The sequence below is a fragment of the Antedon bifida genome, chromosome 1 (assembly GCF_963402885.1).
Source record: "Antedon bifida chromosome 1, ecAntBifi1.1, whole genome shotgun sequence".
In the NCBI taxonomy this organism is placed as follows: domain Eukaryota; kingdom Metazoa; phylum Echinodermata; class Crinoidea; order Comatulida; family Antedonidae; genus Antedon; species Antedon bifida.
The window spans coordinates 2,846,931-2,871,423 of NC_136226.1; the positions used below are offsets into that span (position 1 = coordinate 2,846,931).

The 24,493-nt window shown below is 30.5% G+C and overlaps 1 protein-coding gene across 1 annotated transcript in view; it reads left to right on the forward strand.

Annotated features, from left to right (window-relative positions):
• Positions 1–15,680, forward strand: part of LOC144837724 (alpha-1,3-mannosyl-glycoprotein 2-beta-N-acetylglucosaminyltransferase-like) — a 33,542-nt gene extending 17,862 nt beyond the window's left edge. Inside the window, exons 4-12 of the mRNA XM_078692961.1 lie at positions 55–265; positions 2,222–2,330; positions 2,797–2,935; positions 11,872–12,006; positions 12,347–12,437; positions 12,773–12,877; positions 13,669–13,759; positions 14,133–14,303; positions 15,104–15,680. Coding sequence (XP_078549087.1) covers positions 55–265; positions 2,222–2,330; positions 2,797–2,935; positions 11,872–12,006; positions 12,347–12,437; positions 12,773–12,877; positions 13,669–13,759; positions 14,133–14,303; positions 15,104–15,217 — 1,166 coding nt within the window. The 3' untranslated portion in view covers positions 15,218–15,680. The remainder of the gene's footprint in view (positions 1–54; positions 266–2,221; positions 2,331–2,796; positions 2,936–11,871; positions 12,007–12,346; positions 12,438–12,772; positions 12,878–13,668; positions 13,760–14,132; positions 14,304–15,103) is intronic.
• The last annotated feature ends 8,813 nt before the right edge of the window (positions 15,681–24,493 follow it).

A 24,493-nucleotide genomic window follows, 5' to 3' on the forward strand; every position in this document is an offset into this window, starting at 1 on the left:
TATTCATCTATTTTAAACAAAATAATAAATCAAATTTATTTATTTACTTTTCAGAAAAAAAGGATCAAGAAATTTTACAGTATAAGAAAAAATTAGAAGAAGAAAATAAAAAAAGAGATGAAAATAATCTTAATATAAATAATGAATTACCAAAACCACAAAGAACTAAAAATGATTACAGTTATTCATCAGTTGTTTTACCTGTTTTATTAATTGCTTGTAATAGACCATCTGCTGTTAAAAGGAGTTTAGACACTCTATTACGGTAAGTTATAACTTTAAATGTATCATATCATCAATGCATAACTGTATTAGGTTTGGTGTACTATGTCATATCAAGGCATTACAAATTGAAGATTATTTTGATTCTTAAACCTGGATTGCTCTTTGAATTAATTTAAATGAATCGCTTGCTAAATTGATCAAAGAAAGTACCGTATAATCTGAACCGGGATTTACAATACAGTACACTGATTGCAATTGCCTCAAGGTTACAACCAAGACTGGTTAACCAAAAACAGTTGATTTTACTGACTAGCTCAATCAATTAGGAAAATTAACCATGCTAAAGTCAAATAATTGAAAAAACTACCATAAGATTAAGAACAAACTATATTATATTAACAATCAAAGAATTTTATCGGTTGTTATAACCTCATTATCAAAATGAATTATTTGATTTTTTAGTGTCGTGTGAGAGTTTATAGATTGTTAATATTTATCAAAATCACAGATAATATTAAAACACCAAGAGGAAGGGAAGATTAAAATAAATTGAATCTTTACATTCCATTTATCAGGATTATATACGTTTAGCTTAAAATCCTTTCCTCCTTCTCAAGTTCAGCCATACTGTACCATATGTCAGGGAATATAATCTGATACCTTTTTATCAAGACATTGCTAAGCTATTGTGTAATTTATTGCTAAAGGTAGATAGGTTGAATGTGTTCCATATATTAGTAGTGCAAGATGTTATCGATCACGCTGAGCATTTATATGAATTGATGTTTTTGGAATCCAACCGAAGAGACCCATTATGGGCTAAATGATAAACGAGGGAGAATAAGTATTACATAATAATGACAAATTATACCAATTTCCTCCTCTTAAGATATATAGCACAAATTTGAGAAAGTTGATGTGATGTGCAAAAAGATGGTAAGCCTATAAAAAGGGATTTCGTGTCAACTTTGGCCTCTAATTTCCAAAAAGATGAAGAAAAAAGATAAATTATTTGAGTTTCTTTCAATCTATTTACCAAATAAACTGTAGAAATTTAAGAAAAATACATTGCTTTACATTACATTAGAAATTTAAGAAAAATAGTATCAGAAGCCCATATAGTTAAACAAAAATTGGCTTCCGGTTGACTCCTTTTTGGGGAGCTTTTGGGTATATATAATTGTGAATTTTGTTTTTTTGACAAAACTGAATAACTAATTAAAACTACAAATTGCATATTCAAAGTTTGATTTTATTCATGTTTATTTGACATATTTTGGGGACAGTAACTTTTAAAAATATATTCTTTTGAGTATTTTGTATCAGCATCTTGTAGAAACTGTAATGTACACATTTGAAACTTTGCATGCTGCGTCCTGCTTATCTTAAGACAAGTAGATTTGTCTCATCTTCACTAATGCTACTTCTTTTAGATTGATTAAAGTACAACATTATAATAACACTACATTACCATGCCTTTCAGCACATAAGACTTTATTGCCCATCAGACTATCTTTAAACAACGCTCACAAGCATGTCGTATCATCCCATAATCCTATACGCTCTTCCGCGTAATCTTTTCGAAAACATTTCATGTCCTATTTGTGTCTAAATTTGTTGATATGTTCTTGATGATATTCAGACGATTTTCAGATGATTTTCAGACTTGTTGACTGATATTTCCTGCAGAGTTTGTTGATCCTTTCTTTCTTTCAAATTGTACGTTGTGGTCGAACTCATTACAATCTTGTCAACCAATCGCCACCGGCAATGAATCTTATCATCAGTGTATAAAACGCAATTTCTAATATTACATATTTCACTCCGTGTCAGTCATAAAAACACATTTACTGTTTCAACTTTTCATTTTTAAAAACCTGTCTACTTTGATCCAATTTGCATATTATGCCTAATTTCATCTCAACATAAAGGGACCATTTCAAAATTATATATATTTGAAACTTAGTAAACTTCTTCATTATAATAATTTTTACAGGCATCGTCCATCAGAAAAACAATTTCCAATTATAGTAAGTCAAGACTGTGGACATTTAGAAACAGAAAAGACAATATTATCATATGGAGATAAAGTAACTTTAATAAAGGTATGTTCTATCTAGTTTATTGTACTTTCTGTACAAGGACCTACTCCAGCAGCCAAACATTAAATAACCTCTGATTTCATTTCAGAATATCTGGGGTCATGGCTCCTTTTTCACCTTCCAAAGTACTTTTTCTGTGCACTGCGGCCAATGGCTTTGTATGTCCAATGCGTATGAGGCTCATGTAGAACGGAGACTGTGATGTTACAAAAACTACCTCTCTTAAGCCCTATCTACCTTATCAAAATAGTTTGACAAAAAAATGTGATGTGCCTAAAACAAATATAGTAGTGATATGATGTCATCGTGTCCATACAGTATATGGGCACATCACATCACAATCTAGTTTGCTAGTGTAGACAGAGCTTTAGTGGTTCTCTGTATGAAATTATACTCTTATTGTTGCCGAAATAGAACTAAAGAGTATTTACTTGAGAGCCTAGAGCTATGTGTGTTTTTTTTATTCCAGCAACCAGACTTAAGCGACATCAAAGTATCTCCTCAGCATAAGAAGTTCATAGGTTATTACAAAATAGCTCGTCATTATCGATGGGCTCTAAACCAGATATTCAAACAACTTAATTACGATGCGGTTATCATAGTTGAAGGTTAGTAACAATTTGTTTTTATTTTTCTTAATTTAATATAAAAGGGCAATTTTTTCCTAGAAAAGATGTTTCATTCATGGAAATGAATTTGTCTCATGAAAACAGACTACACATATAATTTATAATATGCGTCTTTTAATCCTACCAATATGGGTTGATTCTGGCCGGCATTTATCAATATTTTTGTAAAAGGTCCTGTTTCTGCTGCATAAAAATATCCGGTTAAAAATTTATAATTAATCCTATATTTCTCAGTTTATTTTGTGTTATGCAGCAGAAACAGACCCTAAGTAAAAATGAAGAAATTCTTAAGTGACAAAATTAGGATTAGGAAACCAGTTCTTTATATCTTTTAACGAATGGATTAAGATTTAAGAAAACCAAAGATATTTGTTTTGAATGAAGCAAAATCATTTACTTTGCAAGCTTGATGTTCAAAACTTATTTCTGATGAATTATTGGATTTTACTCAATAACACAACATGTAGGTTTTCCAAGTCGCTGACTCAGTCTTGAAAAATTTCAAAAATTCCCAGCTGCAATTTCGAACCCACATCCAAAATATCCTGTGTAGAGTGACAAATGCTGTTGTAATTGTGTTAACAATCGCAGATAAATAAAAAGAAATCAAAACAATAGCCTCACTCGCTCTGAAACAACTGTTCGCGAAACCAATATAATATTATTCTCCTGATATTCAGGGCTTTCACAATAAATTGACTTCTGAGTAATGTGAATTCGTAAATCAATTCTAAAGCCAAGCCAAAAAGTAATATTAAATTAACAAATAAATATGTCAAAAAATCAATAATTTCATATTTCCCAATTGTCTGATTAATCAAACTTATTTCATAATGAGGTCATTAACCTGAATATTTAGGCGAATTATGAATAAAAATGTGATCATGTTTATAAGATGGGAAATGCTAACCGTCATCTAGCGCGTGTCTCGTTAATCAGATTCCAGTAGAAATTATTCCAATGAAATATTAATAAAAAATGATTGATGCGCTACTATATGTAATTGGATCTTAAATGAAATTAAGATTGCATTTTCCCTCCAGTTTGAAATGTAAATTTACTTGAAATGAAGTTTGTTTTTATGTATTTGTTTGTATTTTATCACAGTAAACCGTTATATACAGTAGAACCCCTATTAAGGGGACACCTTTGAGACCGAACAAAGTGTCCCCTTATCTTCTGAATAGGGTTGCTGTAGTGTTGAAACATAATATATTCCCAATCGTTTATATCGCTGGAAAGGGTGTCTCAAAGGATAGGGGTTAAACTTTCTTATTATGTAAGCTCTGTCTACACTATCAAACTTCATGTGACAAAACAAATGTGATATGCCCATATATGGACATGATGATGTCATTTCACTACTATATTTGGGCACATCGCACTTTTTTGTCAAGCTAGTTTGATAGTGTAGACAGAGGTTTACAGAATGAAGTACTGTATGAGAATTGTCCAACTTCACCATAATCTGGTACAGTAGTTCTAGGTATGTGTGTTCTCAATCTCAAACGTGCTTTTGTAGTTCTTTACCAATTCTGGCAGATTTGTCCAAAATATCAGCAACCAACGTAAATAATATCATTGTAACTATCATTTAAGGTTAATATGTTTCATGGTTTTCACAAGCGCCTTGAGAACTTTTGTGGATATGTGCGCTGTATAAAGTCTTATTATTATTATTATTATTGTTTCATCTTCACAAGCATACGCTATATATTTCCGTCCTTTCACTTAGTGCAGTTTTTCTACCCATTATATCTAAACATAATGAGGCAACCCGAGTAAGAGACTTCCTGTAAGGCGTCATTATTCACAATCACCCTGCCTAGCATCGATAAATGACACCAGCTATAGATTTAGTGTCCAAACATACTGCTAGATCGGTAGATGGTGTATTAAAATGATTCAGTATAACTCAGGAAAAAAATTAACTATGTTGTATATATTACACAACTGTTAATTGTGAAACTAGGTAAGATGGTGACATTTGAATCAATATTGAGACACACTTACTCAGAGGGACACTTTCCTATTAAGGGACACTTGACACTTTCTTCATATAAAACAAAATATAGTATTTTTTAAATATATACGGTGGTTAATCCCTATTCAGGGGACACCTTTATTCAAAGGAACATTATGATGTGTTCAGAGGAACATTATACTGTGTTCAAAGGTACATTATGCTGTGTTCCAAGGGACATTTTGCTGTGTTCCAATGGACATTTTGCTGTGTTTCAATGGACATTTTGCTGTGTTCCAATGGACATTTTGCTGTGCTCCAAAGGTGTCTCCTTAATAGGGCATCATCATGTCCATATATGGGCACATCACAGTTTTTGTCACATAAAGTTTGATAGTGTATACAGAGCTTTAGAATTGAATTGGAACAAATATTATCCGCAGTCTGTGAATCATTTTTATTATTGCTAAAGTTTGACATTTCTGAAATGACAGTACGACTTTCTTGATCATTTCAATTTGCTATTAATTGTAAAGTCTTAGACTATATTATGGAATTGGAATGAAGAAGATTGCAAATGATTCCTCATTGATTAAGGATTGTTCGTAGGATAATCAGCGTAGCGTTTTAATCAGAATATTCTGACCCAGTTTGTGTAGTCCTTCGCAAAAGTTTATTTATTATTTTCCTTTTTTATTGACTAAATATTAAAAATAGTAAATGTTTTACAGATCATATAGGCATTAAGTAGTGAATAATAAACTGCAAGATGAGTGTGTATCAATATTTAATCTTGGTTGTGCTTGCGTATAACTGGTAAGAGGTACTGTTCTGCCATGCCATGCCTAGGGTGTTAAGAATAGGATTTAGTAATTATTGTACTGTATATCTGTATATCGGGTAAAAGATTCAGAGGTTGAATTTCTATATTAAAAAAAACATACTATAAATTGTTATGACCTAAATTTGTTAATTAAAATAATGATACAGCAGTTGATATTAATTTCGAAGGTATTTTATTAAACAAAAATACTGCCAAGTGTGCGATATGAATAACTGATAATTTGATAATGTTTTTCTGTATGTGCTTTCAATTATTGAGCCTTGGTCATAACTTCCTGTCCTAATAGTTTATAATGTACTGTAAAACCACAAATGACGTCTTTTTTTAATTAGGGTATGTACCCAATAAAAAAGGATCGTGTTAGTAAGCTGCTTTTTAATACCTTTGACATCATAAAATAAATTAAAAGTGTTTTAGGTTTGTTATCTATGTTAAAATATATCAAATGTTTTTTATTTTAATTGGTATTGAACCCATTAAAAGAGATCGTGTTTTTAAAAGCAATTCCCTTTGACATCATATAGTGTATATAAATAGTGTTTGAGGTTGGATGGCTATATATTGTACAACTTTAAATTAATACCTTTGATATCATAAAATAAATTAAATATGTTTTAGGTTTATTGTCTACAGTAGACTGTAAGTTCTCTAAAAATGACAATGTTTTATTTTGATAGTGTATGCACATAAGTATCATGTGTTTTTAACTTTTAAATTAATACCTTTGATATAAAATGTATTTTAGGTTTAGTATCTACAGTATAACACTATCAAATTCTCTAAAAATGACAATTTTTATTTTAATGGCATGTGTGTAAATTTGATATAATAATGTATCATGTGTTTTTAGCTTCCTTTTAATACATTTGATATCATAAATAAATTTTAATTTGTTTTAGGTTTAGTGTCTACAGTAAACTGTAAGTTCTCTAAAAATTACAATGTTTTATTTTGATAGTGTGTGTAGGCATTAAAAAAAGTTTCATGTGTTTTTAGCTTTCTTTTAAATTAATACCTTTAATTAAATTAAATTATTATAATAATTATAAATTATTTGTGTCTATGTTACAATACTGTATATCAAATGTATTTAAAAATAGTACAATAGTTAATTCAATTATGTGCACAGTTCATCAAAATAAAGTACCATGTGTTTTTAGCTTCCTTTTAAATTAATACTTTCGACATCATAATTAAATTTAATGTGTTTTTTCAGTTTGGGTGACTACAGTAACAGTATGGACAATACATCAAAATCTCAAATGTTTTATTTTGATAGCGTACAGTATGGATGCATTTAAAAAAGCACCATGTGTTTTTAGCTTCCTTTAATAAATTAGTACTTTTGACATATTAAATTAAATTTAATGTGTTTCAGTTTGGATGTTGACAATACATCGAATTCTCTAAAAATCACAATGTTTTATTTTGATAGTGATGCTCGCATTAAAAAAAACGTTTTTTAGCTTCCTTGAAAAGTGTACCCTTGTCATTGCAAATTAATTTGAAATTTGTTTCAAGTGTGTCTCTCATGTTCAACACTAATGCATTGCATGACAATTTTTTACATTAATTAAATATACTTTATTTTATATGAGTAATAAAAATATGATATTTTACTATATAGTTGTCATGAGAATTTAGGCTAGTGCCCTTTTAACCCTAAAAATTGAATCAAATCTTTAGGATTATAGTATCAGTCTCTATGGCTTTAGCTTACACGCTGTTCTAAAGTTTAATTATACTCTTTTGGATACTGCAATTTCTAAATTCCTGTCCTCTTCTCTCTAATAAAAATATTTCTAAAGATGACTAAAGATAACAAACATTTGAACAGAAATTTAATTGGAAAATGTAGTTGCGATATGGGCCGTTTCTGCTGCAGATCACCAACTTCTAAATTTGTGCTCCCAAATAACCGTTTAAATTTGTGGTTGGCCGTTCACGAAAACATTAACCCAAAATGCAATATGATCAGACGATCAAATGTTCAAGATATTACAGATGTCATTCAAATTACCATTATTTTACGTTGCAGGTAAAAGTTTCACAGCGATAACCAGTTAAAGGGCCCAGTAACCCCCAATTGTTTAGGTATTTTTAACAGTTACTTGCATGCTGCCATTTTGTTTATTGAAAATGATTTCTCCTGTTAAGAAAAATTGGTGTTAATTTATTCACACAGTTAATAACCTGTTATTTTTTTGCAGCAAAAACAGGGCCTATGTGTTGAAAATAACTGGTCCTTTAATGGAATTAATTACAGACAGTTAAAGCTAAAAGTATTTTTATTTTAAATTGCAACATTGAATTAAATAGGCATACCATCCATAGATTGTTTTAGTATTGCTATGGCTGATATATTAGATTATTAAAGACTCTGATACTCTGATTGCTAAGAACCACTCTCCTTAAATAGTTTATTGCGATTTCAGTCCTTGAGTTAATTGATTTATCGCGATGTTCAAACAAATTACTCCAGTGAGATTGAGTTATTAATTTATTTAATGTCACTTCTCATTATTTTTAGATTGAAAAATTAATGAGAAAGATAAAAGTAAATTGAAAAATATTATATTAGTAATAAATAGGTTACATATTTTTATTAAAATTTACCGGTCATCTTAATCTTTTTTGTTATTAATATTATAAATTTCTGGCTATTAGCATTTTAACAAGGCCTAGCCCATTAATAGCCATGATTATTTGAATGAATAACTCCCTGCCCCTTGTCCCAATTTTTCCATCAGTGCCCTTTTCGTAAGTGATGATAGATAGTCTCAACTTGACTACAGTGTTTAGGGTGATGTTTGTTCCGTTTGCAGAACCTTTCTCCTTATACCTCTTCCCCTCTCCCTTCTTGCCTCCGGGCTTGAAAGCAGACAATCACAGTAAAAGATGTTTTATGTTTCTCTATGAAACTGAATCTCTAGCACCTATCAGATTTGATTTGTGTTCTTATAAACAACTTTAATAAACACTTTTGTTTTGGATGTTTTCTTGATGACAATAAGCTGTGAATCCAAAGTCAGTTAGTGAATGAATAAAGAGATATTGATTTTATCATTACTTGTGAGAAAATGTTAGCTTGTCTAAACTAAGGAATGTTATTATTTTAAATATATTGCTGAACTTATAACATTTATTAAGGCAATTACTGTACATCTCTGTGCTGTGCTTGTTTTCCAATTTATCTTTTTTTATAGGAATTTCTCCTTTTTTCTAAAATAAATATTACTATCTTGGACATTTTTATGACGATGCTGTCCACTTAGCATTATTGTTGTCGCCATTTTCTAGCCATACATAATCAGTAACAAAATCTTGACTGTAAAAGCTCTGTCTACACTATCAAACTTTATGTGAAAAAAATGTGATGTGCCCATATATGGACACAATGATGTCATATCACTACCATATTTGGGCATATCGCTTTTTTTTGTCAAACTAGTTTGATAGTGTAGACAGAGCTTTTAAAAAAATATGTATTTTAAATGTATGTGCATGTTATTATGAAACCAGGAATCCATTGATGCTTCATTCGTTGGGTCTGGTGTCCTAATCTGAGTAGGTGCTGCACTGCTAAGTTGTGGATCCGCTGTAGAAGGCCTAATCCAAATTTCCTCCATTTCTAGTTAAGCTTGGTGACGATTATAAATACCAATACCTTTTTCCCATGTCCATATACCAAAATAAATTCTGTTCACTACTGTTTTTAAACGGTATTTATTCACAACATAGATATGTTTTCATAGACATAAGTTGGACTACTGTATTACTGAATCGAGTTGTGACATAAGATATTATGTTCTGCTTTATTTCATCCATCCATTTGTTTTTCTGAAACAGACTTAATTATAAAAAAAGTAGGATACATATTTATAATCCTGTTGTTCTTGTTTTATTTTCCCAAGTTCGCTAGGCTTAGAATGATTGTCTCACAGAGGCCTTCATTTCTAATCTTTAGATAGCTTTTGATTCAAGATTCATGTCCCAGTTTTCATTGGCTTTTAGCAATCACGTATTTAGTCCATCTCGTCTAGCACCCCGATTTCTCAAATGTTTTTGTAAAATTTATCTAACGCAATGTTTTCTTCATCAATATCCTAGTTGTGATTAGCTTTAGGCAACCACGTATTTAGTCCATTTCAGCCTCGAACCTATTTTATGCTTCTTCATTATGTGGCTGTTTTTTTCGAGTGTGATATCTGTTGTGACAATCTTGTAACACGTATCTAGTCCATGTCTATCTAGTGTTTGTTTAATTTGTTTTGTTTGATGGTTGATCATACAGTAGTATTATCCTTATTTAACACCTATTAAGGGGACACTTTCTTAGGTCTGTGTCTAGTCCATGTCTATCTGTAGTGCTGCAATTTGTGTAATTTCTTTTTTTCTCTTCAATGGTTGATCATAGTATTATTATAGTAGAACTCCTCATTTCAGACACATATTCAAGGGACACCTCTATTAAGGGACCACTTTCATGAAACAAACAAACACTATAGTAAGCCCAGGAAACATCCTAAGTAAGGGGACATGAATGAACAAAAGGCATGTTTGAATACTATGGCCAACCCCTATTCAAGAGCCAATCACAGGATGCATAAACTATTTTATAATTTATCATGCTTAACTAAGTCTCATTTAAGGCTTAGAGAGTGGAGTTGAAAAAGTCATGAGTTATAACCCTGGCACAGGTCAGGATTGAACCCTGGATTTTGAGATTGAAAAGCAAGCACATAAACCACCAATCTACAGCTCCACTTTCTAGTCCCAAAGGTGTCCCTTTAATAGAGGTTCTATAGTTAGTATTGTCCCATTTACAATATATTGTGAAATAACCATCCATAACACATCATCGTTTTATCATCACTATTTCTTTTGTGAGGTGAATGTTTAATTAAAGATTCATAATTTAGACAGGTGTTTACAATTCCTCGAAGCAATAAAACTAAAATTGAAATTATTGCTTTCCCATTGTGAAAGTCACAGTAAATATCTGTATCACTAATAATTATGTGACCTATATTTTTATGACAAAGTATTAAAGTTGTTCTTAAGATGAGCTTGATCTTTGTTGACTGAAATTCTAGTTTAAATATTGCCATTTATTGCTGGATTGGAGAATAATAATAATGTTACAGTTCTTTGGAGTTTAAAGTTACATTTGTTTCACAATTAATTATTTATTAATTTAGATGAAAATTGTCATATCTGTTACACTGTTTATTTACATTTTTTCAAAAGTTTATAGATTAATAAAATCAGACTTTGAATAAGCCATTTTGTAGTTAGATCACAAAATATTTTAATTAAATAAAAAGACAAAACAAATGGTTTTCAATTCAACCAAAAACCCATTGGCTGTCAGCCAAATTGACTATATTTTGCTTTAAATTACAGTGTTTTCATGTAAATAATATTTTTTTTGATTCAATTTTTGGTCAAAATGAATAACTATTATGTGACATTAAAATGACATATTCAATAAAAAAAAATTCATTATTTTTCATGGGACAATATATTATTATCTTTAAAAGCTTGTATTCAATAGTTTACCTCACATAAGTTAAATATAGAACAGTACTATAGTAACAGTACCTGAACCTTTTTAACCTTTCATATGTCTTGATGCAATTATGTTTGTCTCTCTTTCAAACTGAAGTAATAAACAATGTTTGTAATACCACACAAATACTTTCAAGAAATCACTACATTTAATATCCTATTTAGTCATAGGGCTGTCTAGGTTTAGTTATTTAAATGGGTAAAGTTGGTTTCATGGGCTAATTATCTATAATTTTGGTAGCCAATTTTCCTGGATAAATATTAATAACTAAATTTGAACAGACACATTGCCATCAATTGCAAACCTATTTATTCTAGGGTTATACAGCCAACTTTTGCAACCTCACCTCAAATGGGTGTGATTGCTATATCCTATCAAATCAACATTGAATCTACGTTTTTAATTAGTGTAACTTAACAAACGGATGCATTCACAAATTGAAATAAAATTCACACAAATAAATAAATCAGAACATTTAAATTAAACAAAAAAATGTATCAATATTTGATTTATAACAAATTGTTTTCCTCTTTCAGATGATCTTGATATTGCTGTGGATTTCTTTGAGTATTTCCTGGCAACCTATCCGCTCTTAGTTGAAGACAAATCTTTAATGTGCGTCTCTGCTTGGAATGATAATGGCAAACCTGATAGGATTTCAAACCAAGCCGGTAAGTTTGTTCTCCATTTATGTTATAGTTATGGAGCAGTTACTCGAACATTTGATCATGGCAACAGTTTATTGCAGATTTGAGATTTTGTACAACCTGATAAAATAAATTTCTTGAAAAAATTCATCTGGGTTCAAATAATTTATACTTTTTCTTTTATTATTATTATTTTTTTTTTGGTAAACCATACTATTTTGCTATGTTTCGGCTACTGTACTTGCTTCGGAAGCCTTGTTCATGCGAGCGACATCTTGTGTCCACTCAAGTGGTGCTGTCTAGCACTTTTTTTTGTGTCAGCTTTTCATTGTAGCCTTCTCATAATTTGTTTTGTTTTATTTAGATTTACTTTATAGATCAGACTTCTTCCCAGGCCTTGGCTGGATGTTGTTAAAAGAAACATGGATTGATTTAGAACCAAATTGGCCACAGGGGTAAGTGTACAAGTCAGCAATTGTTTTACAAAGTTTCAGGAGAACCAAAATCCCCAGTGACCTAAGGACAATATCAACCAAGGGATATAAGTTTCACTCTCACTTTTCTGATATTTTTTCCGTTTCATATCTATAAATTTAAATATAATTTGCAAATGGACATATATGTGTGTACCACAGAACTCTATGTGTAATGCAAAACTATATATATGTGGTGTGTACTGCAAACTTTGTATCAACAAATATTAAAGATGTAACAAAATTATGTGAATTTCTTGATTTGAATTTTTATCAGAAAAGTGAATTTTATTAAAATTGAATTATTTTTTTCCCAGTTTCTGGGATGACTGGATGAGACATCCGGATCAGCGTAAAGAACGTTCCTGTATTCGTCCAGAAATATCGCGTACAGATACATTTGGAAAAATTGGTGTTAGCAAGTAAGTTATCTAGAAATCTGTGTACTTGTGAAACTCACTGACACTTACTTAAACCTACAGTAGCAGTGCATATGCCATCAACTACACGTCTCCATCTCACACGGTTCTAGGCAATTCCTCCCACCTCTGTCCAGTTGTAGCCTGCATCCTTCACCTCATTTTCCAGTTCTCTCCTCCATGTGTTCCTTGGGCATCCTCTATTTCGTTTTCCTTGGGGATTCCATGTTAGGGCATGCCTAGTTATGTTGTGTTTTGGTTTCCTTAGTGTGTGACCAATCCATTTCCATTTCCTTCTGCCAATCTCAATTTCCACTGGCTCTTGTCCAGTCCTAACCCAGAGATCCTCATTTCTTATTTTTTCAGGCCACCATATTCTATTTTGATTCTGACACTTAGGTAAACAGAATAAAAGTTAAACAAGTCACAATTTCCCATAGATAAAATTATTTGGTACTATTCTATTTGAATGCTTTTATAAAGTTTAATTTTTATTTTGCTTATAAAAATATAATATAATTTATTATAACACACCTGATTGTATTCTTACAATTACATCACATGTCATTTGGAATTAGCCCTATCTAACAAAAAAGTGATGTCTACTGATAATAATTAACACGCTCTAATGCACGTTCAGCTTTCTGTAAACATTTTGAGAATTTTTTCCATGCAACGTTGTTGACTGATAGCGTTGGGAAATCAACTCATAAGCATTCATTATTTGTATACTATACAAAATGTTTTTGTTTACCAGTGATATAATGATTCATATTTTGTTTTTATTTTTACAGAGGGCAATTCTTTGAGCAGCATTTGAAATATATTAAGCTGAACACTCAGTTTATTCCGTTCACACAAGTTGATTTATCATATTTAAAAAAGGTAACATTTTACGACGAGTACTTCCTATACCTAGATCATAGATAAAAATGTACATTCGTTTATACATCTTTGAATATAGTAATACACATAGATTTACATAGATTTACTATAGGACTGTTAACAGGCAGATGACATACCAATGGCTAATTCACATCATTTGCATTTCATAGTTTATAAAAAACATTCACTGACAACTTCTTATGTTTGAAATCACAAATTCAAATATAAAGCACATGCTCACACACTGTCTATTTATTAGAAGTAGTTATGTTCAACCATATGATATCTTTTAACTTATTTTTCATATCATAAAATTTTATGAATCATAAAAAAATTGCAGTTGTTATTAAAGCTATCATGTTTAATTTTAAAGGAAAATTACAATCCAAGGTTTCGTAAAGAAGTGTATGATGCGCCCGAGGTGTCACTGCATCAGCTTACGAAAGAAGACGCTCGCGGTTTTCCAGTCGTTCGCGTGAAATATACGTCAAAAGATTCCTTTAAGGCGACTGCGAGGACTTTAGGTATTATGAACGATTTTAAGGTATGTTTCTATTTATTGCACCTACTTTAATTTAAACACAAACTGATAGACATATCAACAAACTTCATTGCAAAATATTGTAAAACGCCTATTAAAGAAACACCTTTGGAACTTGACAAAGTGTCCCCTGAATAGAGGTTTGTCATAGTGTTCAAACTTAATCTCCCTTATTTGTTTCAAAGAAAAGTGTCCCCTTAATAGAGGTATCCCATAAATATGGTGAATATCCCAAGTAGTAGTAGTATATTAATTTATGCAGTTATAGTAGTATTATTTATGCAGTTCTAAGTTTAGAAAATAAATATATTATATATATATAGATCCAGCCACTGATACCCACAGCATTGTCATTTTTTTCAGTAATTTGCCTTTGGATTTATATATATATATATATTGACATTCTTGAATATTTCTTGTATGTCACACAATATATTGTGTGTATATATTACCCTTTTTAATAATGAAATGATATGATATGGAGCTTGCCGAGAGACGTCTTTAATATATATTGGTTTAAGCAAAACAATGTTTTCTTTTAAATGTATCATTCATATATATATAATATTTAATTCAAAAGGCAAATACTGAAAAAAATACAATGCTGTGGGTATCAGTGGCTGGATTTTAGTGGAGATACAGAATAAAATAGGCAAAAAACTAATCAAAACGATAAAGTAAAACAGTCAGAAAAATTAGCAGAGCTTTCGGGCAACACTAGTCCTTCATCAGTGCAAGTGATATTATCAATTATTAATTATTAACTATTAATATTTATATACACTTTTGCTTTTGTCTTAAAGAGTGGCGTTCCAAGAACTGGTTACCTTGGTGTAGTGAGCTTCATGTACAGAGGTCATCGAGTCTACCTTGCACCTGACCCCTCCTTTACTGGTTACGATGTTTCATGGATGTAAACAAGGCATCTAGTCTATTTGTACCAGAATTCTCATTTATTGACTAAGATGTTTGATTTACATGCATCTAGTCTACTCACACCAGGCTCCTCATTTAGTATTTATGGCAACACATCGTGTGTAGTTGTTAGCACTTATAAACCAATGTAGTTTACTGTACTTCTAGATAGCTAGTCTACCTAATTGGCGATTATTCAGGTAGCTAGTTTAATAACACCAGACTCAAATTGATTAGTTATAAGATTCTCAAGATTTTATAAATTCCTGTGTAAAAAAATTAGGATTTTGTCATTTTCTTGGCTCCTTTTTTGTATCAAAAGCCGATGAGCATTTGTAAAAAAGTAATCAAAATATTTTAGTAATATTTTATATTGATTACTCAAGTCTATCTAAAGCATTGTTCCCACTAGGATGCAGCTCATTACACACTTAACACATTTAGTGCTTGATCATCCAAACCGTCATTTATGATTGGTGAATTTACTTAAGCTTGGTTCCCACTAGGACGCAACGCAAGGATGTAAGCACAACGCAAGTAAATTGAACAATCACAAGCGATGACTTAACTATCACCTGTGATTGGTCAACTAACTTGGATTGCACATACTATACGCACTTAAGTTTCGTCTAAGTGGGAACCAAGCTTATGTTCTTGGATTGCATTCTAGTGTGAACCAAACTCTAAAAAAGTATTGATAGGGGTTGTGCAAGAAATAGTTAAATTGAATTAATTCTGTAAATTGTAAATCTTTATTGGTGCAATCAATGTGTTTATAGCTTTTATAAAAGATGTTGCTTTAGTGCTTTTATGAAAATTCACAAATATTTGCTTACGGTAATATACAGTATACTTACAGTAATGTACAGTAAATGTACAGCAATGTACAGTATTGTTACAGTAAACTTACAGTAATGTACAGTATACTTACATCAATGTCCAGTATACTTACAGTAATGAACAGTACTTACATCAATGTACAGTATGCTTACAGTAATGTACAGTATACTTACATCAATGTACAGTATACTTACATCAATGTACAGTATACTTAGATTAATATACAGTATAATTACAGTATCGTTACAGTAAACTTACAGTAATGTACAGTATACTTACATCAATGTCGAGTATACTTACAGTAATGAACAGTACTTACATCAATGTACAGTATGCTTACAGTAATGTACAGTATACTTACATCAAAGTACAGTATACTTAGAGTAATATACAGTATAATTACAGTATGTACAGTATACTTACAGAAATGTACAGTATACTACAGTAATGTACAGTATCATTACAGCAATGTACATTATCGTTACAGTATATGTACAGTATAATTAAATGCACATACATTGACAGAACTTGTTATATATAAAAGAATATATATCAGAAGAATGATCAATCCTTGTTTTTTTCCTCTAATAACAATGGATTCCTATGAAGGATGTAAGTGGGAGTGCAAAAGCTTGGCCTTTTGCGCTCCATCTTTTAGATCAATGTTTCTTTAATGGCATAGCATCACATATTCAGGTTGCATAGAGGTGGCATAGAGGTCAAATATACCTATATGTGCTATATAAAACCACATATAATATTCTTAGTATATATATTCTCTATAGATACATCCATAGAACGGATTTCAGATTTTTAAATGAAGATATTCATGGGGTGAATTTATGGAATAGGGAATAACAGGTGGTTGTTTTTATGAACACTTTATGCCTCCCTTGTTTTCTAAATTTTGGATCTGCCCCTCATAATAATAATAATTTTAAGTTAAAATAATACAAAAATGTTAAAAATAATAAGTGTTGTTTGTTTCCATGTTTTGCTTTGTTTTAATAATTTTCAAAATCTTTTAATACGTTTCGTTTTACTTAATAATATAATATAGAAAAATGATATGATTACTTTGTATACAGAGTGACATTATGGTATATTATTGTCAAGCATATTTTTAAATTACCATTTTCTTATTAACAATTATATTGTTCCAGTATTACCAACTAAATCAAAATTCTTGCAATACCAGACTTTCTGAAAATTGGACACTCTCTATAAACCAGATCTTTTTTACCATTAAAACACATTCTAAATTGCATACATTTTGGAAAACCAGACATATTAGTCTAGCCTCATCTATCGAGAGTGTTGACTTTGTTACCAATTTACTGTTTCAATATCCTAAAGTACTGTACACCATGTTACAAATTTAAGTGCTACTATTTTATTAGTACTGTATGCTTTTGTTTATTACATTAATTAATTTTACATTTTTTAATGGTTACCCAGCTTTAAATTTATTTTTGTTTCTCATGTCGTGAAAATATATTTTGTTTATAATTATAGTATATTGTGTGCGTGATTAAAATGAGTTGTATAGTGTTTGATGTAACAAAAATAACAATGTGTTGGTGGTACAAATAAGTTATGATGTGTTTGAATAATTTTAACCAAATCATAGACACTGGTTATTGCAGTGACTGCCTCATGGACATTATTTTGGTTTTGAAAATGTAGATACTGCAGTAACTGTAATAATTTTTAAATTGTTTAAAAGTTGATGATGTATTTGAAGGCTTGTGCTTGTATTCATATTTAGTAAGCTAATTTTATTAAATTATTATTAATTAAAATGGTCATTAGAGAGAATGAGTGTTATAGAATGAGTTACAGTAGAACCTCTATTAGGGGGACACCTTCTGGGCCAACAATAGGTATTTCTCCTGAATATTCTTGTTCGTTTCACTTTATAGTGTCCTCTGAATAGGGATGTCCTCTGAGTTGGAGTGTCCTCTGAATAAGAGTGTCCCCTGAGTATGAGTGTCCTCTGAGTATGAGTGTCCTCTGAGTATGAGTGTCCTCTGAGTATGAGTGTCCTCTGAGTATGAGTGACCCCTGAGTATGAGTGTCCTCTGAGTAAGAGTGTCCTCTGAGTAAGAGTGTCCTCTGAGTAAGAGTGTCCCCTGAGTATGAGTGTCCCCTGAGTATGAGTGTCCTCTGAGTTGGAGTGTCCTCTGAGTAAGAGTGTCCTCTGAGTAAGAGTGTCCCCTGAGTATGAGTGTCCCCTGAATAAGAGTGTCCCCTGAGTATGAGTGTCCCCTGAGTATGAGTGTCCCCTGAGTATGAGTGTCCTCTGAATAAGAGTGTCCCCTGAGTATGAGTGTCCCCTGAGTATGAGTGTCCCCTGAGTATGAGTGTCCCCTGAGTATGAGTGTCCTCTGAGTATGAGTGTCCCCTGAGTAAGAGTGTCCTCTGAGTAAGAGTGTCCTCTGAGTAAGAGTGTCCTCTGAGTAAAAGTGTCCTCTGAGTAAAAGTGTCCTCTGAGTAAGAGTGTCCTCTGAGTAAGAGTGTCCTCTGAGTATAAGTGTCCTCTGAGTATAAGTGTCCTCTGAGTATAAGTGTCCTCTGAGTATGAGTGTCCCCTGAGTAGCAGGGGTTCTACTGTATTAGAGTGAATTATAGATACCCTACCAAAAATATATTTGCTATTTGCTGACTCATATGTTATTTATTTTATCAATTTGCATATACTGTATATGGAAGATTGAAATTTGGTCTCCTTTTAGAGACCATGTCAATATCATTCTACTGCAGTAGCTGTGTATTGTTTAAACTTTATGCAATTATTTAGTAAGCATTTTTGCAACAATGTCTTAAACTTCTACATTAAAACCAACTAAATCGTCATTGCAGTAAGAAAATATATTGATAGAGTAGAATAATTTTAACGTGGTCCGTTGGTGAATTTGTATCAATCTTAGGGCATTCATGTTAGGATAAGAAAAGGTGTATAGAGGTGGTGGAGTGATCTCATGTCATGTAAATTAGCAGTAATGTATTTACATATCCAAGTGCTTCCAAAAATGTTCTTGTAAATGATTATTGTAAATATGTACCAGCTCGTCCAATCAGCATCTCAAGATGTACAACAAACAGCAATAATCAATGATATTTTATTCTGTATCCTCACGTACACATTTTCCTTATCTAAGCTTTTAATTGGTTATCCGCACTTGGCGGATAACCCCTTGTTATTGTCAGGATCTTTTTTTTTTTTTTCTTCTATCTTATTCTTCTTTCTTTCCCAGAATTTTGTCCGCAGCGTTTCTTTATCTTCTGGCCAACATTACATTGTATAACTTTGTCATAAGATTGACCTATAGCTGTAGATGTGCAGCCAAGCTTTTCGACGATTTCGGAGTTGCGCAGCGTAAGTTACGCGCGATTTTATGAATTTAAATGATTGATCATATATTTAAAACCAAAAGTCATTTTTTATTTAAACATGGTGAAAATTTAAGTTATACCAAGGGCAAACTTTCTATGGATTAAAAATGGGTTGTTTCACAAAAAGTTACGCGCGCACGCGCGTTTAAAATTTCAAAATGCGAAAAATCAACTTCTAATCAACTTTCTACGCGTTTCATGTCATTTTGAGCATTTCAAAAATTCCCACGCGTGCGCAATAATTTTACGCGCGCGTGCGCACATAGGGCAAAAACATGTTTTTTTTTGCTTGATTTTTGTTTTTTCAGCCTTTTCTAGTAATTTTACCAACTTTCAAACAATTTCGACTTAAAATCACGTCATACGAGCACGTAGAATTGAACAATTTGCGCGCGTTTTGGATAAACAATTTCAAAAATTTGTCAAAATTTTGCCTTTTTTAAAACAGTCATAGATTGTAAACTACGTGGTGAACTTTTTTTAAATTACATATTCTAGAAGTTGATGAGTTGTAGATATCAAATCATGCATCGATATGGCTAACCGGACATTGTGACGTCATCGTATGGCCACTCGAATATAAAATATAGGATTTTTGTCTCTTTCGCATAGCTCATCACATTTAATAGAGCGCATCTCCACTTATCCGTATTCCATTTCCCCCCATTTTGTTATATTGTCTAGGCCAATCAATTATCTTTCGCATAATCTACCATTTTTTAAATTGTGATGACGTCATCATGTCCAAAAGCGTCAATAACTTGGGTCTCTTATTTTCACCTATTCTGCACTGTATGTAGTACGTATACAGAATATAGTGTATACCGTATATATTTTGACGTGACACAAAATAGAGAGCGCACTAACATTTTTTCAATGGCATAATCGTTTTTCTGCGCGCAATATTCTAACGTATGACGTGCACGTGGCGTTTGCGCTGCGGATAACCTAACTCGTCCGTAGTGACGAGTTCAAATCTAGTTTGAGTATTAATTTTACTTTAAATATCCTTGTGATTAAAATTTCAGATAAATTATTAATATAAGTATAATATAATCTTATGCGTTATAAACTAAATTATAATATTGCTTGAAAATTTTGCTTTTGAACTTTTACCAAAAGTTGTGAAACACATCAAGAGTGTATTTTTGTAAAACTTAAAGCTCTGTCTACACTATTAAAACTAGTTTGATAACAAGGTATGATGTGCCCAAATATGGTAGCGATATGCCCAAATATGGTAGATCACATTTTTTTGTCACATGTTTGATAGTGTAGACTGTTTGAAAAGGATAAAATTGCAAAACATGAATAAATTATTAATAAACTATAAAATATAAATTGAATTTAATATATTAACACATTTTGGTTCATAGATATTTATTTCTTTGACCTTCAAGTATTGTTAAGAACTTTTAAATAGCGTTTTAATAATTTAAATATATAATATTTTAAAAACTATTTATTAATAAATTAATAGTTTCAATTACTGCTTAATTTTTTACATTATTATTTACTTTTAATCATCAAAATAATTAGAAAACAATTTTCAAACAGATTATAATTTTAATAAAACATTTCAATTATTTTACATGAATTATATCTTTGTTTTGCTTTATATTTAGTCAGTTTATGGGGTGTTTTTTTTACCAAACCTTAGTAATTTTTTTTTTATTGTTGATAAAATAAACCAATATTGATATATGTATATAATAATATAATGATTGGGATTCTGAGGATTCTAGGACAATGTCAGTAAGAAAGATTAGATAAAAATGTTGATGAATATGTTAGTTACGTATCTTTTGATTTAAATTTTTCTGTGAATACTGTATAAACAAACAATTTTTATATAAGTTGTTGTTATGTGTTTTTTTTTTGTTCTCTGAAGAAGATCTGTAAAGGCCAAAATATGGACCTTTAAAAATAATTCAAATGTGAAAATTACTATGAAAGATGATGATAACGCAATATATGTGCATATATGGCAATATTATTGCATAATCATTGAATTTTAAAAAGTCAATATTTTGGCTATTTTTGAAAAAAATCCCTGTACTATAGTACAGGGAAATTTTCGAATATGACCATATTTCGACCCTTTTATTTTTTTACATAACTGGTTACTATGACTCTATAAGATGATGGTAACGCAATATATGTGCATATATGGCAATATTATTGCATAATAATTAAATTTTAAAAAGTCGATATTTTGGCTATTTTTGAAAAAAATCCCTGTACTATAGTGCAGGGAAATTTTCGAAAAATGACCAAATTTCGACCCTTTTATTTTTTTACATAACTGGTTACTATGACTCTATAAGATGATGGTAACACAATATGTGCATATATGCCAATATTTTTGCATAATAATTGGATTTTATAAAGTCGATATTTTGGCTATTTTTGAAAAAATCCCTGTACTATAGTACAGGGAATTTTAGTCGAAAAATGACAAAATTTCGACCCTTTTATTTTTTACATAACTGGTTACTATGACTCTATAAGATGATAATAACGCAATATATGTGCATATATGCCAATATTATTGCATAATTGAATTTTAAAAAGTCGACGTTTTAGCTATTTTTGAAAAAATCCCTGTACTAAAGTACAGGAAATTTTTCAAAAAATGACAAAATTTTGACCTTTTTTTTTTACATAACTGGTTACTATGACTCTATAAGATGTTGATAACACAATATATGTGCATATATGGCAATATTATTGTATAATAATTGAATTTTAAACAGTCGATATTTTGGCCATTTTTGAAAAAATTTCTGTACTATAGTACAGGGAAATTTTCGAAAAATTACCAAATTTCGACCCTTTTATTTTTATACTGTATCTCTATAAGATGATGGTAACGCAATATATGCGCATATATGGCAATATTATTGCATAATAATTGAATTTTAAGAAGTTGATATTTTGGCTATTTTTGAAAAAATCCATGTACTATAGTACAGGAAAATTTTCGAAAAATGACCAAATTTCGACCCTTTTATTTTTTGACATAACTGGGTACTATGACTCTATAAGATGATGAAATGCAATATTTAAAAAGTCAATATTTTGGCTATTTTTTGAAGAAATCCCTGTACTACAGTACAGGGAAATTTTCGAAAAATGACCAAATTTCGACCCTTTCATTTTTTTACATAACTGGTTACTATGACTCTATAAGATGATGATAACGCAATATATGTGCATAATAATTGAATTTTAAGTTAATATTTTAGCTATTTTTGAAAACTGGTTTCTATGACTATAGATTATAATAACACAATAAATACACATATATAGCAATATTATGGCTTAATATTGAATATAATTATTTTGACCATTGGGTAATAAATTTGTTTACAACCTATTATCTGAAATGAACAAGAGCAAATTGCTTTTATACCATGTATTATAGGTGGTTACAAATAGAACAAAAATAAACAAAATAATCAAATAAAAAAAAGTGTGTGATGTGACATGTTTGTGGATAACATTCGGTAGGAAAATAAACATTACAGCTGTAATAAATCATACGTACAATTAAATATATCCTACATTATTAGGCCTAATTCAATTACATATATACAAATAATATGAACTTTAACCTTATAACCTTTGACATAGTCCGACATAATATTAATTGTAAAAACAGTAGAACCTGTCCTTTGGGACACCCCTATTCAAGTGAAACTCCCTTCAGGAGACATACCTGATGGGTAAAAGAGGTTTCCATTTATACACCTGGGTGGAGAGAGGCAAGTATCTTGCCTAAGGATACAAGCAATGTGGTGAGAGTTGGATTCGAACCTCGATCTCACGATCAGTAATCAGACGTCCAACACACTGCGCCACACGCTGCATAAATATTTGGCTGCCCAATATTTAATATCTATATGATTCATATTTCATAATAAGTGGAAAATCCCATTCTTATACATTTACTACAAAAGGACTAGTACCAAAGGACTTTCAATTGCAACCTATTAGGTCGTAAGCACACTGCAAGTAATTTGACCAATCACAACGTATGGCTCATTCCAACTGTTGCTTGTGATTGGTCAACTCATGTTGTGTCCAAGTGTGAAACAAGCTTTATGACAACAGTTTTATTTTTCATTTTTATATTATTCTTATAAAACATTATTAGTAGTATGTGTTTTGTAGTTAAATAAAAAAAAACAAAATAATATAAATAAATGAAATAAATATAAGAAAAAACAATACAAACAATAGAATAAATAAATAATAAATATACATAAATTGTTTAATTGTAATTGAATTTAAAAAACAAATATACAGGAAGTATAAAAAAAAGGATTAAGTGTACTAAAAATAATACAGTACATTGCAAATATAAACAATAAGTATAAATAAAAAATACAATAAGTATAAATAAAAATAATACAGTAAATTACAATAAGTATAAATAATAGAATAAGTATAATGAAAAAACGTATAAAAACACAAAAAAAGAATATTTACACTGGTAAATATAACTAGAGTATTTATAAATAAACCAAAAAATAGAATATACAAAACTAAACTAAATATACATAAAATCTACTTCATTCAATTAAGATTGAATTTTCTCTATAGAAGAGGCGTACAAAAGTACATACATATTCCATCATCGGGAATCACTTTGGATACAAAACACGTTTGAAGTCTAGTACAGTAAGGAAGAAAATATAATTGATAATATATCTCAAAGTATACAAATATATATATTTATGTTATATATATATTTCATAATTTTACCAAGAATTTAAATCTATATACATTGAAAACTATTTTGGCACTTATAACATGGAAGTCGGTGATGTTAAAATTCTTTTAATGATAACACAATTAAATAGGCACTATGTGACACTATACAGTGATTTCAACTATACTAGTACATTATTTTACATGTCTATATTATAAACTAAAGCTCTTTAATATTCAGGTTGTCCAATTTAACTACATGACACTAACAACTGACATGTACATGTGTGTAGAGTGTGACCTAACATGTCCAAACCCAAGAATAT